The sequence below is a fragment of the Cystoisospora suis genome (assembly GCF_002600585.1).
Source record: "Cystoisospora suis strain Wien I chromosome Unknown contig_1288, whole genome shotgun sequence".
Lineage (NCBI taxonomy): Eukaryota > Apicomplexa > Conoidasida > Eucoccidiorida > Sarcocystidae > Cystoisospora > Cystoisospora suis.
In genome coordinates, this window is record NW_027154088.1 from 2,425 (window position 1) to 17,462 (window position 15,038).

At 48.2% G+C, this 15,038-nt stretch overlaps 3 protein-coding genes across 3 annotated transcripts in view; all 3 read left to right on the forward strand.

Moving 5' to 3' along the window:
• CSUI_003027 (cwf15 cwc15 cell cycle control protein) overlaps window positions 1-3,019 on the forward strand; it is a 3,690-nt gene extending 671 nt beyond the window's left edge. Inside the window, exons 2-3 of the mRNA XM_068063225.1 lie at window positions 602-789; window positions 1,775-3,019. Coding sequence (XP_067924797.1) covers window positions 602-789; window positions 1,775-1,838 — 252 coding nt within the window. The 3' untranslated portion in view covers window positions 1,839-3,019. The remainder of the gene's footprint in view (window positions 1-601; window positions 790-1,774) is intronic.
• Window positions 3,020-6,672: 3,653 nt separating this feature from the next.
• On the forward strand, window positions 6,673-10,717 carry CSUI_003028 (cell-cycle-associated protein kinase dyrk2; the record flags this gene model as incomplete). The annotated part of the gene is made up of 2 exons (XM_068063226.1): window positions 6,673-9,979; window positions 10,587-10,717. The coding sequence occupies 2 exons, from the start codon at window positions 6,673-6,675 to the stop codon at window positions 10,715-10,717; spliced, it is 3,438 nt and encodes a 1,145-aa protein (XP_067924798.1).
• A 2,187-nt stretch (window positions 10,718-12,904) lies between these two features.
• Window positions 12,905-14,196, forward strand: CSUI_003029 (uncharacterized protein). Its single transcript, XM_068063227.1, has one exon. It carries the CDS (start codon window positions 13,142-13,144, stop codon window positions 13,445-13,447), a length of 306 nt encoding a protein of 101 aa, XP_067924799.1. The 5' UTR covers window positions 12,905-13,141; the 3' UTR covers window positions 13,448-14,196.
• Window positions 14,197-15,038: the final 842 nt, after the last annotated feature.

Consider the following 15,038-nt stretch of genomic DNA (forward strand, 5'->3'; position numbering starts at 1 on the left):
TATGTATAGATGTATAGCAGTATGTATGTATATACATGTGAGTAGGTCTATATAGATGGGCATGCCTATCCATGTATGTGCATCTATAGAGAGAGATAGAGATGTTTTCTGTATGTACGAATAGCATTGGCGGTTTGACTGTCCCTGATAGACGTAATCTGCAGTCTTTACAATAGAACAAGCAAGCGCTTGCCTTTCTTTCTTACAACATTCACATGAGGAAGAGGTGTATGTACACCTACCTATCTGCCATCTATACACACATGCATCTACATATGCATACACCTTCCACGGAATTCTATTCATAAATCATAACCCGCAGATGTGTGTATACGCATGCTTCCTTTCTCTTTCTCTCTGTCTCTTTATACATATGAATATGCAATCGATCTGTTCATATCGTCTATGCTGTATGTATCCCTACATCCCATCTACACTCAGGGCGTCGGTGCATGTGTCTATACACCTAGTCTCGATGCAAGCCTGTTCTTCTTCTTTTTTTCTTTCCTTTCTGAATCGTATGGCTATTTGTGGGGCTTCTCTTCCTTTTCTTTGTATCTACTGGAGATGTCTGTCTTTCTTCTCCATGCGTCTTCTGTAGCAAGCGATCGAAGAGAAGAAGAGACAGGCAGAACAAGAAGAGAAAATGCTACGCGCAAATCCTCTTCTTATGCAAGAAGGCGAAGGAGGTGGAGAAGGAGGGTTCAAGACAGGAGGAGTTAAGAGGAGATGGGATGACGAGGTCGTCTTCAGAAATCAAGCGAAAAATCCACCAAAACACACAAAACAGTCCGTCAAAATAACCACACATACACCTCATACATACACGTATATATATATATATATATGTATATATATATATATACATAGTTATACATGTACATACATACAGATACATATGCATGCATGCACTTGAGAGATTAGCTCGTGTAATCGGATAGATAGGTAGGTGTGGACGTGTCTGCATAGGTAGGTTGATAGACAGACAAGTAGGCGCACTCTATCTATCTATCTAGCTTTAATCTTTCTATATATCTCTAATAGATCTATCTATCTTTACTCTTTCTATCTATCCATCTTCAGTCAGTCTATCTATCTATATGTAAAAGTATGTACGCATGTTTATATGTTTATATGATCTATATGCGCATGCATATATATATATATATGTATGAGTTTGTGTGCTTTTATATTTAGTTGTAGAGGAGTGAGGAGGTAGTGTGTGTGATGGAAAATTGTGCTGTTTCTTTTTCTTTCTAGCTAAGGCATTCATGCCTTTCTTTCTCTTCTTTTCATGCAGTGGCTGATAGGATGAAGAAGAGAGAAGAAGGAAAAGAAGAGAAAGAAGAAGAGGATGACCTAGTTCACCTACTACCTCCCTGTGAAGACTAGGCGATAGGTAGAGATAGAGGAGATACGTAGAGGTGTGTCTAGATATACGTAGAGATAAATATACATGAAGATATATTCACATAGAAAAGGACCTATTGTCTTCCTGTATGATATGAAGCTAGATATTCTACACTTCATTCATCTTTCTTTCTTTCTTCTTATTTTTACACCTTGATCGATTTAATCCACTCGCACTTTCTTCTTCATCTTTTTCAACTGCTTTTGTCTTCATGGTACCTCTCTCTTTCTCCTTTCTCATCTCTTTCTTTCTCTCTTTCTGTGTTGGTTTATTTCTCTTCTTTCTTTCTTTTTTCTTTCTTTCTTGCTTGCTTGATTCCTTTCTCTTTCTTTTTCTTTCTTTTTGTTTATGTGTGCATTTTAGGTTTATAAATGATCCTGTCCGTAGTGAATTTCATAAGAAGTTCTTAAGTAAATATATCTGGTAGAAAAGAGAGAGACAAAGAAGAAGAAGAGCAACTATTTATTCTCTTCACAGTCTCGCCGTGTTGCCTTTCTATCTCTATCTCTCTTTTCCTCTCTTTTTTCTCCTTCTCGCCTTTTCTTCATTCTTTTCTTCTTGTTTCTCTTCTTGACTTTTCCTTTTCATGCATGCACTTGAACAACGCAGAAGTTTCAAGCGAATGCTTTCTTTCCTTTTTTTCTTAACTCCCCCAGATCTCTCTGCTTTCTTTTCTTGCGCTTTCTGAAGAATGAGATGAGAGAGACGCGGAAAGAAGGAAGAAAGACGGGTGGAACAAGAATAGCTTTTCTGCCAAAGAAAGAGAGAGAGAAGAGGAAGAAAAGAATAGGTGGTTAGATACCTAAGATAGGAAGATCATGAGGTAATTGATTTTTCTATAGAGAGTTTCTTCTCCTTCTTCGAGGAATCTATCGAAGTTATCCTCTTTCCCTTCTCTTTCTTCTTCTCTTTTATGCGGATTGAAGATCTGATTCAACCTTGAATTTTATCTTCTTTTTTTCTTTCTTTCTCTCTCTCTCTCTCTCGTTCACATAGTTATCTGAACCATAGTTATGTAAGGTTTGTAGCCATACCTGCGATAGACAGGTTGAAGAAGATGTCTAGAAAGTGTAAAGGAGAGGTGTAGAGATGGAGAGAAGCGAAGAGAAAGAACAAATAAAGATAGAGATGATTTGGGGTGTCTGTACACGAGGAACCATTTGAAGATCTCAGCATGAGATGAGCGGAAAGATTCGAGACGGAGAAGATGAATGGGGTGAAGACGGTGCGTCCCTTAGTCGTAGTAGGCTGTTCACGATCGAGAAGAGGAAGCAAAAGATTTCTTTTCAGTTCTGAGAGCTCATTGCACCAACATAGATGCTGAAGAAGCGATGTGAAAGAAAGAGAAAGAAAAGAAAGAAGTTCTATTCGTGGTACGGGTATCACGAAAGAATAGCGGTGTTTCTCTCGAGAGAAAGCTTGTTTCGAATCCCAGGAAGAGGAGACGGTCGAAGGAGAATGAAGATGACATTCTCCACAAGTAGAAAAAAGAAAACCTCTTTCTTCTCATTGGTTTTCTTTAGTTGGACTGTTAATGAAAAGAAAGGAAGGATCGAGGAAAACAAGAAAGAGAGAAAGAATGAAAGAAAGAGAGGATGAATTCACATGTATGAGTGTATATATATATATACATATCTAGGGAAGTGAAAGAATGAAAGAAAGAGAGGATGAATTCTCATGTATATATATATATATTTACAGGTGCTTCGATGTATTGAACAAGGTGTGGGTATCACCTGTCTAATCTTAGGTGTTGTGGGTTCGATGATAGCTAGGTCTTAGGCTACAGAGAGACGAAGATATTGGCGACAGGGAATTGCATGCAATTTCTTTCTTCAAAGATGCCAAATGGTTCTTGAAGCTTCATAATTTCCTGGGGAGATTCTGTTCTCTTACAAAGAAGATCAGACGACAGGGGGTGCTTCTCCCCTTCTGGGTGCCTAGTCTCGCGATAGTCTTCAAGCAACTAAGACTCAAATGCTTCCTGTCTACATCACCTATGCACCATCCTCATCATAACAGCAGCAGGAGCTAGAGGAGGTTTTTCCTGCATAAGGAAAGGTCACGACTGCAGTCGTTTCGCAAACGTGGAGGCCGAGAAACCTACCGAGGGCTGTTAGAAACGACAATAGCAGATGACATCTCAGAAGAAGGCTTGACAGAACTCTAGATGTATGCGCCATACAGTGAAGTGAGTGTGCCTGACATCTCGGAAGGTACCTCCTAGATAAAGTCTCACGTCCGTCAATTGTTTCGTTAAGGAGAGACAGTTAAGAGAAGTCTTCAGAAACAATGAAGACTGAAGAGCACCCGTTGTGGTTGTCGGTGGATCTAGGTTAGGTAGTTCGGTGGGTGCTGGGCATTATGAAGACTTGACAAAGATACACCAGAGAGGAATCTTGATGTAAGAGGGGAAGACCAGGAAGGTAGAAAAGAGTGTGGATCTATCTCATCGGGTTCCTCGTCATGCTATAGAAGCGATCTATCGACACTGTACGTCACACCGGGGTGAGCGGGCGGGGGACGGAGCGTGCCAGCAGGTGCACGAAGGCTTTTGTGTACGTGTCAGTGCAGTAGTTTGGCTCCTGGTAGCACGGCAAGTACATCAGGGACAGACGTGCATTTCAGAAGTGCTTAATTCTTTCCGAGTCACGGTAGAAAAGAACAGGTTCTCGGAAAGGTTCTAGTTGTGGCACAGCTGCGGTGAACAGTGGAGTGGCTGCCTGCGCTGTAAGAGATGTTTTAGTTTACTACCGTCTTCACACACAACAATACGGTCGTGACTTTCAAAGAAAGACAAGGTTTGGTTGAGGACCCCTGTCCAAGATGTTCTCCCCCAAGATCCTACCCATGTAGGAGGCTTGGGGATTACCTGAGCCGGTAAAGAAGGCGTTAAGGTTATTCTTTCGTTGTCGTGTAAGAGAGTATAGTTGTGTGCAAGACGCGTGTCCTAAACGGTGCACTTGGCCGCAGTGCGTAACGCGTTTGTACCTTCCCGCTCCGTTTGCTTGAGTAGAAGGTGGGAGAAAACAGCGTGACACCTATTTCGTTTTCCATACAATATCGAGTGAGGAAGCCACGGTAACTGCGACACGGTGGTCTCTTCGAACCGGGAGGAAGACTACTTTCACGCACCTGCTCGAATTGTTTTCCGAGTTGAAACCTATCGTACGATTCAGTTCAACTGGAGAAATTTGCAGGTCAGAGTGACGAAACCGACTGGATGACACTCAAGGAGGGTCATTCGGTCGACCCTACATGTGAGTAGCTCCGATCTTATCTCTCAGAGTTTGCTGTTTTGATGCCGGCGCTGGCCGTGTTGAAGCCTCCTGCGGGCGAGACTTCATGTAGTGTACAATAAATTTCTTCAATTGGAGGACCCTGTCTCACGGTCGTTGCGCTACAGAGCGACAGTTTGTGTGTGCCTCGGAAACCGGACGCCCTGAGCAGCCGGCCGGCATTCGTTCCCCGGCCACTGGCCCGTTGTTTGACGTGTGCGACTGAAAGTGTCGCAAGAATCCTTCAGACCAAATGCAGAAGCAAACAATTCTCATTTGGACCCTCATTGTAAGGTCCAGAAGGGTGCCTGCAGTACCAGCCACGGGTTGCTGAAGGATAACGAAGCTTTCTGCCTTCCGAGAACAGTGGTTTTTTTTTTCCCTTCTTTAGAACCTCTCAACCTAGTTTGTCTCGATAATATCAGGCATGAATCCAGCAGAAAAGTGCAAGCAGAGTCTGCTTTTTACTTCCGGAGCTCCCCTGTTCTAGCTTGGCTGGGCGGGTTAGTCGTGTGGGAGGGACCCCGAGGCGGCAGCCAGGAGATGTCTGTCCCCGGGCGTGCGCTTAGCAGCTCAGAACACTTCAGCGTTTCTCTGCAAACGGGCATTTAGAAATCTCGGGATAGTTTCCGCAAAACGAGCAGCGAGCTATCCTTTCTTCAACCGATATGAGCGGTGGGTGATGTGTCGCGTGGCTCCCGATGGGGCTATACATTATTTAGCTTAAGCGTCGTGAGATCGCAAACAAGGGGGCGGCCCTCTGCCCATAGTGGGCGAAAGAGATCAGATTTTCTACGTTTCGCTACGCCACAAGGGACGTAAGTCGAGTCAGCCGAGTGGCGAATGAAACGGAGCTTCCGACTTCCGTGTTCTGTCTCGTACGGCTCCGACCGCCTGCGGTTCAGCATCAGTTGGGTGCCCACACATCTATCCAGGGCTTGCGTTATGGGGCTGGCCTGACCTGTGTCTCCTTCGACCCGACTTACCGCCTCGAAGACTACACGAGCCCAGCTGACTTGTTGCTCTTTTCCTGATCGCACCGCCTTCTCTTTTCCGACGTGGTTGAGCCGAGGCCCAGTGGACTTCCTTGTGGCACGGGCAGCACCGATGGCTGTTCCTTTTCCCTTGTATGCGGGTATGGAGGCGATACCCCGACGCCTGGGTTCTCCGATCCAATGACAATGGTGAACTGATGTCTCCCTACACCTGTGGCGTCCCCTGTACGTGCGAAACGCTGCCAGCGGAGCACTGGGTATGACGGGGACCGCCAATCAGGAAGGCTGGCGGGAAGTGGAATCTCAGGCTTTCAGGAAACTGTCACACGGCCCTAACCGGAGCATGCGGTCGTTGGCACGCCGGAGGCGGTCGTAGTCGAGTGTGCTGTTGACAAAAAACAGGAGTTTCCGTAAACTGAACTGTCCAGCTTTCCTTGTATCGCATGGCTTCAGTCATCAGAAAGCACGTGCTGCGCCAGTAGGGCTTTTGTGTCATTCCTCAAATCAACAACACCGTCGACGCTTCATCGGTACTTCGCATATAGTCACTTGCATCAGATCACCAAGCAAGGCAACAAACTCCACCTTGATCTGTCATGCTGCGCCCCTTCGCCCCTTTCAAGGGAGCCTGGTGTACCCTGTGTGTGTCTAGATGCTTGAGGACCATCTGAACATCGCACACTCCGCTCGCGGGGTTCCCCTGGCCCCTTTTTACTTTCCAACCTGTACTGGTCATGCCGCTCGCCTATTTGATGGATGCATTCTCTGGGCTGCACGAAGACCATGCGGTGGCATAGCCGCACTCTCAATCGTCAGTGCCTAAGGCTACGAACTGCCAGTGCCCCACTCACAAGCTCGCAAAAACGAGTAGCTTCACTACAAAAAGATTAGCACGCCCTCAGAACCAGCTTCATCCTGTGGGCTCTGCGAAGAGGACAGATGTGAAAAACAACAACGTCCCCTTTTATGTCGTCAATCTCGAGGCTCGATGGCGGCTGACGGTAATCACGCCTCGGCGGCGCTCGACCAGTCTCCCTTGCCTACAAGCGGACCCACAAGCAGTCGTTCTGGGTTCTACACCCCGGAGTCATCCACGGCAATGCTTGGAGTAGATGAATTTGACAGTGCGACTGCATCTGCTCATATTATTCCTCATCCGGTAGCTTTCCCTCACTCCCAGTATATGCTGAGCGCTCGAAATTTGACGGGAAACAGCTCCTCAAAAAGCACCGTCTCCTGTAAGACCCAAAGCAGTTTGCCACAGCCGCAAAGAAGCGATTCCTCGACACAAGCAAAAGTCACTGCTCACAGTTCTGTTTCCACTCGTTCATGCACCAGTCAAATTCCGCGTGCATGTCTACTATCTTCCGGGGAAGGGCGTCGGCGAAACCCCCGAGCCGAGTTTTCTCAAGCTCACTCTGCCTCCTTCGTCGCAGCAGAATCTCAGAGACTGTTACCAGCCCGGAGCGGGGAGACTAGCCCGCAACAGCATAAAGCTCCGCCTATGCTGGCCGAGTGTTCACCGAGGCTGGGCGTCCAGCCACGGTTTGTTACACGGAAAGTCTGCGAACCAACGGCGCAATCCACGGGCCCGGCAGCATTGGATCAGGTGTCGCGCAAGCCAGGTGCGATAGAGCCAGGGAAATGCAGTGGTCTACATGGCTGCGGATTTGCAAGTAAAGACTCCTGCAAGGAAAAAGCAGAAGGCCAGGGCACCTTAGACGGGACTCAACATCAGGCAATTGCGCCGTCTGGAAATGTAATGAGCGGCGCAGGAGCTGCAGGTCTCGCGGAGGAGGACAATGTCAGCGATCTCACATGTCCGTACATGGGAATACCTGGCTCGCGAGGTAACCAAGCTGGGATCGGTCGGATGCGTCAGCTTCCTCCGGCTGGGGAGACAGCTTACCCGCCGGCAGCACCCCCTGTCCTAGTCAAGTCATTGGGTGCCTTCAGCAGAATACGATTTACAAAGTGCAGCTCGAACGCTTCCACAGCTTGCACCATCACCAGCGATGCCTCATTGCCAAGCCGAAAGAATTCCGAGCAGCCTCAGCTGCCATGCCCTCACCGCACAGGCGGCGGACAAGCTACGACAATCTCTCCCTCTAAACTTCAATGGTCTCCTTCAATGTCAGTCCCGTTTCGTGAAGACGCCCCGCTGTCCATTAGGACTTCCGCAAGAACGTCTTCGGTATCCGGGGGGGCACATGGTATCCATCCCAGCCAGTCCGCTGCCGCACTAGACGGCTCTTCACAACCCTCACTATCACCAGGGAGTCCTCCATACCCGAGCACTGCTTGTCCACCTGAAGCTCACCCACCGAGGCAGCAGAACGCCGGGGCCATGGGACGTTGGCCAAGAAGCGAGACAGAGGGGCACGGGGGCACCGCCGCAGAACAGCAGCCTGGGGGAGACTCTCCGAAATCGATGTCCGTGCAAGAAAAGACGAGGAGATCCAGCCTAGTGTCTCGGCACTCAGGCACTCGCCTTTCTGTCTTGCCGGGTCGCGATCCTGTTCTCAACCCCGCCTTAGGTATCGGGCCGCGCCACTATGACTTCCCTGGAACTGACCAAGAGCCAAAGAAAGGTGCGACTAAGGTTCCAGTTTTCCAATCAGAAAACGGCCGCACCAGTGAAAAAACATCGCTTCGTCATACCGACAAGTACAACACAGCTTTGCCCGCGGCTCCGCGGCAAGCCGGAGGCGGCGCACCAGTTAACGCGGAGGCCCAGCACACTTTCCGTAGTCTGCGTACAGCAAACTTCTGTCCGGAGGGTGACGAGGCAGCTGGGCAGCACATTACGAGGAGCTCCATGTCCGCGCGGCGGAGCAACAGTACAAGGGGATACAGCGTTCAACGGAGAGGCAAGTCTCCTCCACAAGCAAGTAACAGCTGTGACAACAGCTGTGCGCGCGTGGGTACAACGTTTTCTGACAGTGGAAGTCTTCGACACCATAAGAAGCCCTGCAGGGACACTAGCAAACAAACTATATTTTCAGGACCAGAGCAGCAACTGGACGCGGTAGATGATGAGCTAGCAACGAATGCCTCCCCAGGGATAAAGGAGACCATCAAAGCACCGGGCGAGAATACTGTTTTCTGCTCAGTCGAGGCGAGAGGGCCAAAATACCAGGAACTCGAGACAGCGGAAAGAGCCGGTGAACAATCTCCAAGAGGCACCGTAGAAAGAGAAGAGCACTTAGATGTATCGCGTGACACTCCTGACACCGTCCCTGAACCGGAGCAGCTCCCAATGACCGGGGCTGAACTCGTCAGGCGTTTTGGAGATTGTTTGACGAAGTTTGAACAGGAAGAAGCTCTCGGATTTCAGGAAATATGGTACTGGGGTAAAGATCGGGAAAAGCCGGCAGGCGATCCAACGAAAGGGAATGAAGGCATAAATCATGGATTCGATGATTCTAGGGGTGATTACCTTGCCTCACTTCGAGATCACATGCTTTACAGATTCGAGCTGATCTCTCCTCTAGGAAGGGGATCTTTTGGTCAAGTCTTTAAAGCCTTTGACCATAAGACGGGTGAATATGTTGCACTGAAGATTGTGAGGAACAAAAAGCATTTTCACGTACAGGGGTGTGTAGAGGTGCGCACCCTTCAGAAACTTCTTGAGAGCGATGCGGACAACAGAGGGAATGTCATTCACATGAAGGAACATTTTCGTTTCCGGAATCATTTGATGATAACGTTCGAGCTACTTAGCATCAATTTGTATGAGTTTCTGAAACGTAATCGATTCAGAGGCATGTCCTCTCTCGCCGTTCGAAGTATTGGAATCCAGCTCCTTCATGCACTCCGTCTTTTAAGGAAACAGAAAATCGTTCACTGCGACCTCAAGCCAGAAAATATTGCATTGAAAAACCAAGTCAAGTCAAGCATAAAGGTTATCGACTTCGGTTCAAGCTGCCCTGAAGGAGAAATGCCATACAGCTACATCCAGTCGCGGTTCTATCGATCCCCTGAAGTCATGCTAGGACTCGGGTATGGTTGTCCTATAGATATGTGGTCTCTCGGATGCATTCTGGCTGAACTTCACACTGGAAGGCCTCTGTTTGCTGGAGAGGATGAAGCGGATCAGATCAACTGCGTAATGGAAGTCCTTGGCCCGCCACCAGCGTACATGATAGCCAAATCTCCTAGGCGGCGGCTTTACTTCGAGAGTAACGGCGAACCCAAGCCATTCATCAACCCCAACGGCAAAAAGAGAAGAGCATCATCCAAAGATTTCTCCGTTCTGCAAACCGACGACGCGACCTTCATTGATTTTGTTAAGGGTGAGGTCCTACCCATATCAGACCGCGGTGGAAATCACACAAGAGTGCCTAGTTCCTCGGCTTTCTGAAAACTCAGAGTGAAGAGAGCCCACATCTAGTACAAATGTACCTATCGTGTTGCTGAAAAGAAGCAGTCACACTCATTCCAGTTAGTCTTCCCTTCGCCCCCACTATTTCGTGGAGCGCGTGACAAAGACGGACCGCTGACTGCTGTTGGGCTGGGATACCGAACTAGGGCCAACTGACCACCCAGGAGCTCTTTGTCTGGTCTGAAGGTTGCTGTCCGATGTCCGGCCAACGTTTTCTTCACTCCGTTATCTCAACCAGAGAAACTCGCGCGTTTTCAGGGTCGCAAGCCACAGTTAGAGAATCGTCGTCCTCAGCACCTGAGTCATATCTGAAGGTTCATGCTGTATTAGCTGTGAATGTAACACCTATGACTGTTTAGAGTCTGTGTACGACAGCGGTGACACCAGTCCCGCATTAGGGCCCGGGCTTTGCGGTCACGGCTGCAGATCTTTTCAGGGACGCGGTACACAATCGGCTCTTCGTTGAGGGGCATAGGGACAAACGCATTGCACATTGTTTTATCTTGCAATCGCTTCAGCATGTCTCCAGTGGGATCCAGCCCACCGAATGACTCCAGAAGAAGCCCTAGAACACCAGTGGATCAAAGATTTCAAGTTGATGAGGCAGCAAAGACACTGCCTGGCGACTGGGCGCGAGCGCACCAACTGAACTTCCGTTTCGAAGGACATCGGCCGGAGATGGGACATTGGCCATCCTCTTTTTCGCAACACTACAAAAGTTCTAGTCGTAAGACGGTTTGAGGCTAGAGAAGAAAGTAACTACACTCGTGTGCGGGTGGTGGACAGGGAGATACCATATCAGGTCCATGACAGTTCTCTTCCTGAGCTTTGAAGAGAGATGCTTTTATGGGATAGAACAAATCCGTCACAAGAGACTACTGTCGCGTTGCTAGCCAGCTCTCCCCCACGATTTACACTTTCTCGGGGCGGAAACAATCCTCGCAATCCCCGGGAATTCCTTCTAGATCACACCGAGTAGGAGCCGGTTGCTCTTCCCGGACTAACCTGGTAATAGTCGACAACGGCTTCGTTCAGAAGTCTGTCCACCGAAACAGGGCTTCGCTTATTCTTACTTTAGCTCTAGGCATCTACCATTCCTTCAACTACGGGATGAGCTAAAGATGCAAAGATTCATCTGCTCGGCACTCCCACCCCCAGAGAGAAGTCCACGTGTCTCATGCATGCCAGTTCTCTCAAAGTCAGAAGGCTGTGCTCTTGGGCGTAAAGACAGACAGAACAGCGCTGTCTCAGGTTCTGACGCGGGGTGGTAAATAGAACGCCCCAACAGTGTAATACTTGCCGATGCTCCTGAATAAGTAGGCATCGGTCCACAATGCAGGTGTAGCAGAGCCTTGAGGAGAGTGTTCGGCTTCACAGGCGAGTTTGTGCTTTGCTATGTGGCCTTCTCCGTCATCTCTTCTGCTGACGGGCTGGGTCTCTACACAAGAGTCACCAATGCATGATGGTCTTCTGAGATTCGTCGTCGTGCCCGACCCCCCGCCTCCCTTTTCCGGGAGGTCCCTGTATTATTTCATGAGGAGGGCCAGCAGGTTCCAACTGACTTCGCAGTTGCCCTGCGACTAGCTGCTCGATACTGAAAAGCTCCCGCGGCTCTGTGTCTCCTGTGGCCGACCTTTTTTCCTCCTGGGCGCGCCCTGACAATCCCTAATCGGTATTGCAGTGACCGGAGCACTCAGTTTCTGTTATCTTAGAACACTTGGTAGTCTTTCCCAGTATAAAAAACAGTACGGCGCACGGACTATGCATGCTAACTGCGGTAGATACTGGGTGAGGTCTCAGAAGGCATCAACTCGGCATCACCAGACTCCCAGTGGGATACCTTTCCTCTCTTCTGGAGAAGGAGCTAGACTAGCCCCTGCCACTTTGCGTGACTGGTGCCTCTCCACGCTAAGCCCCCCGGGCAAAGGCTTGCACCAGGAACGGATTCAGTTGTCAGTATGACTGTCTTGAAGTTGCTTGCTGAGCGTAGGTAACAGCTCAAGGAAACACAGGGAAAGTTTTTCTTGAGAGACTGACATCCCAGCTGGGGTATTTGAACGGAGAAAAAAGACTCCAGCGCACTTTAAGTGGAGAACGCATACCGGCAAGATTGCTGCGCGTCACACGTTCGATTCCTTCCTCTCGTTCAAAACGGATCTCTTGCTCGACACTGCAGTAGTAGTGAAGAAGACGGATTCCTCACACGGAAGGTTGCTTGTCGATATTGTTGCTTTTTGAAGATGGCACAAAGGCAGACATATGACATGCTTCTTCTGCGACAGGTACATTAAAGAGAGATAGGTAGGTAGATAGACAGAATAGATACATAGATAGACAGAGTGAAGGTAGAGAACCAGATCATCACGATGTGTGCCTCTCATTTGGGTTTCGCCGGGGTGATGACTACGTTATCGAGAACTGTCGTTGCTCGATAGGTTGCGCGCACCTGTGGCCTTTCTACTGTCGCCATCCATCACAAGCACACAGATAACGGAGAAGGGAAAGGCCTAAGCAACGGGGTGGAAGGTGGAGTGCGTATGTATGGGTCTATTACGCTATCGATTGCACTTGGAGTATAGAGAGAGCTACCCGTGCGATCCATCGGTTCCTATGCTATCACGTAGAGAATCTCTCGTGCCAAGACCGAAAGAAGACCGGACGTCGAACGACATCAGTCAACACGACTTCGGTGCAGCTATTCTCGGTAACAGACTCATCACATAACACCAAGTGTCTAGGCGGACGCTTTGTCTACCGTCGCAAGAAGCGCGGTCGTAGTCAGGATAGCATGCCTAGCCGAAAAAGCTCATCAGAAACCTTCGGTAGACACTCGATCAGGCAGGTAAGCGCCTGTCTAGTACTTGAGAGGCCTAGTCTCTTGCTCGACGTGTTTCAGACATGGGAAATAACAGTCTGGAACTTTCTCTTACGACAAAAAGACGTCTTTCCTGTGGAGTTGTTACGTGCTTCAGCTTGCCTCTTCCCCGCTGATCAATCAACGCCACAGTTCCCCAGTTGGGTAAAGAACCTCCCGCTCTAGCGAGAAAAAGAAAATGGCTTCTTATGGTGTTTGATGGTTGTCTTCGTGACTTTCTGTACATGCGCGAGACTTCGCTTTTTGAAGATTCCATTCTTTCGGTTTTTCCTACTCGTGTTACTTTCGTCATACGGTGGCGCGTGGCCCTCTTTTCTTGACACACCAGTCTTGGCACGAAAGCACTCCGCAGTTTCTTCACTTACTTTCCTTAGCAAAGTTGGTTTGCAACGCTCTGTCTCTAATTCTCTCTTTCTTTACCGTGTTCTCATGAAATCTAGTCTCTTTCTCACTCCTGTTGTCAAGCTCTCACTTTCTTTTCTTACTCACCTCGCACAGACATGATGGTAACGGGCGGAATGCTCCAGCCTCAATCTTTGGTATCGTCAAAGAACTTTCGCATGTACGACTGAGCTACGTCGCTACCCAGCAGACTGGTTCGGGTGTACATACAGCAGCTTGTGACACGAGAGAAGCGCGGAGTCTTGGTTTCACGCCTTTCTCGCCCTTCAGCTTTTTGCAATCGCAACTTCTTAGTTTGACTCTGTCTTATCCGTCTCATCTCTGGCCGCTGTTCAGGACAACGTCAACAACCTCCACACAGACAAATTTCTGTCTCGTGTTTCACTGCTTTCATTTCGCGCACTTCCCTTGCCTCTGTCGAGAGCTTGACTTGCGTGTTCTGGGTTCACAAGCTTCCCATTAGACTGGGTCTCTCTCGTCTTTATTCTTCTTCCTTTATCTCCCGTAAACCTCCTAGAGAAGTCTTGCCTTCCTCGTAGTTACTTTGTCGATGATACACACCCCCTGGCCAACTTCACTTTCTTCCCTACTGCGATCAGAAGCTTCAGTTCCTCCTCCTGCAAGACGTCACCCTGTCATTCCCATTCTTTCTGTCTCCTCCGATTCCTCAACTGCTGAAGTTCCGTTGTGCTTCTTCTTCTTTTTCGAGGCTACTCTTCGTCTCGCCTTCTTGTTCTTTTAGCTTCTTCACGTATCTCTTTCACCTACGAGTGTCAGTACCGAAGGCTACCGAGCAGTGCTTCTATCGTGTCTATCCTTCGTCATTTCTTCCCTTCCCTTCGCAAATATGGTAAGGCCCAACAATTGAGACAAGCCCAACTATCTTCAAACCTCTTGGTGTAAAGACACTCGAATGATGCTAACTGATCTATCTATCTATCTATCTTTATCTATCTATCTTTATCTATCCATCTATGTTGACTTTCTGCGTTTCCATCACATGAGGTATCTATCTCGCGAAGAAAGAGGTTTCTTCGCTCTTGAGCGAGCAGGAAGAAGAAGAAGTCGTAGTATGCGGTTGATCTCTCTCCTTCTTAAGTCTTCGATGTCTAAGAGGCTGACTTCGCTTTTTTCGCTCCTAAAGCTATCTTCTCTCGTTCCTTCTCACGCACACATTCTGCAGAAGTGTATACGTAGTATTCTTAAAAAGGCGAGGAAACGCATTACGATCGTAGAGAACGAGGGCACATACTCTCTCTTTCTCTCTGTGTGTCGTTATGTTTTCTAAGCTTTATGAAAATACCACGTGCTTTTCCTCAAGCTTGTTCGCCTATCTGTAAGACAGATTTTGCATATACATGTCTCTTACTCTTCTTCGTATAAGGGTCTATTCCTTTTCTCTCGATTTCCCATAGACGTCTGCATGATCGTTTTCAACATGAAAGATGCAAATATTCTTCTTCTTATCTCTTCCAACAGTCTGGGGTCTTATTCAGGCACTTCACTGTTTAGGCTTTCTCTTCTCACATTCCTCCTCGACTTCTCTTCTAAAACGAACGGACTACATCCACGTTTCTCTTCTGACAAGGAAATGAAAATATTGACGACGTTTTCCCTATCTATCTTTAATCTATCTACCTACCTATCTCTAATCCATCTATCTATCCACCTACCATTAATCTATCTATCTATC

Coding starts and splice junctions, on each gene's coding strand:
- CSUI_003029 (XM_068063227.1), top strand. CDS start 13,142: ATGGTTGTCTTCGTGACTTTCTGTACATGCGCGAGACTTCGCTTTTTG.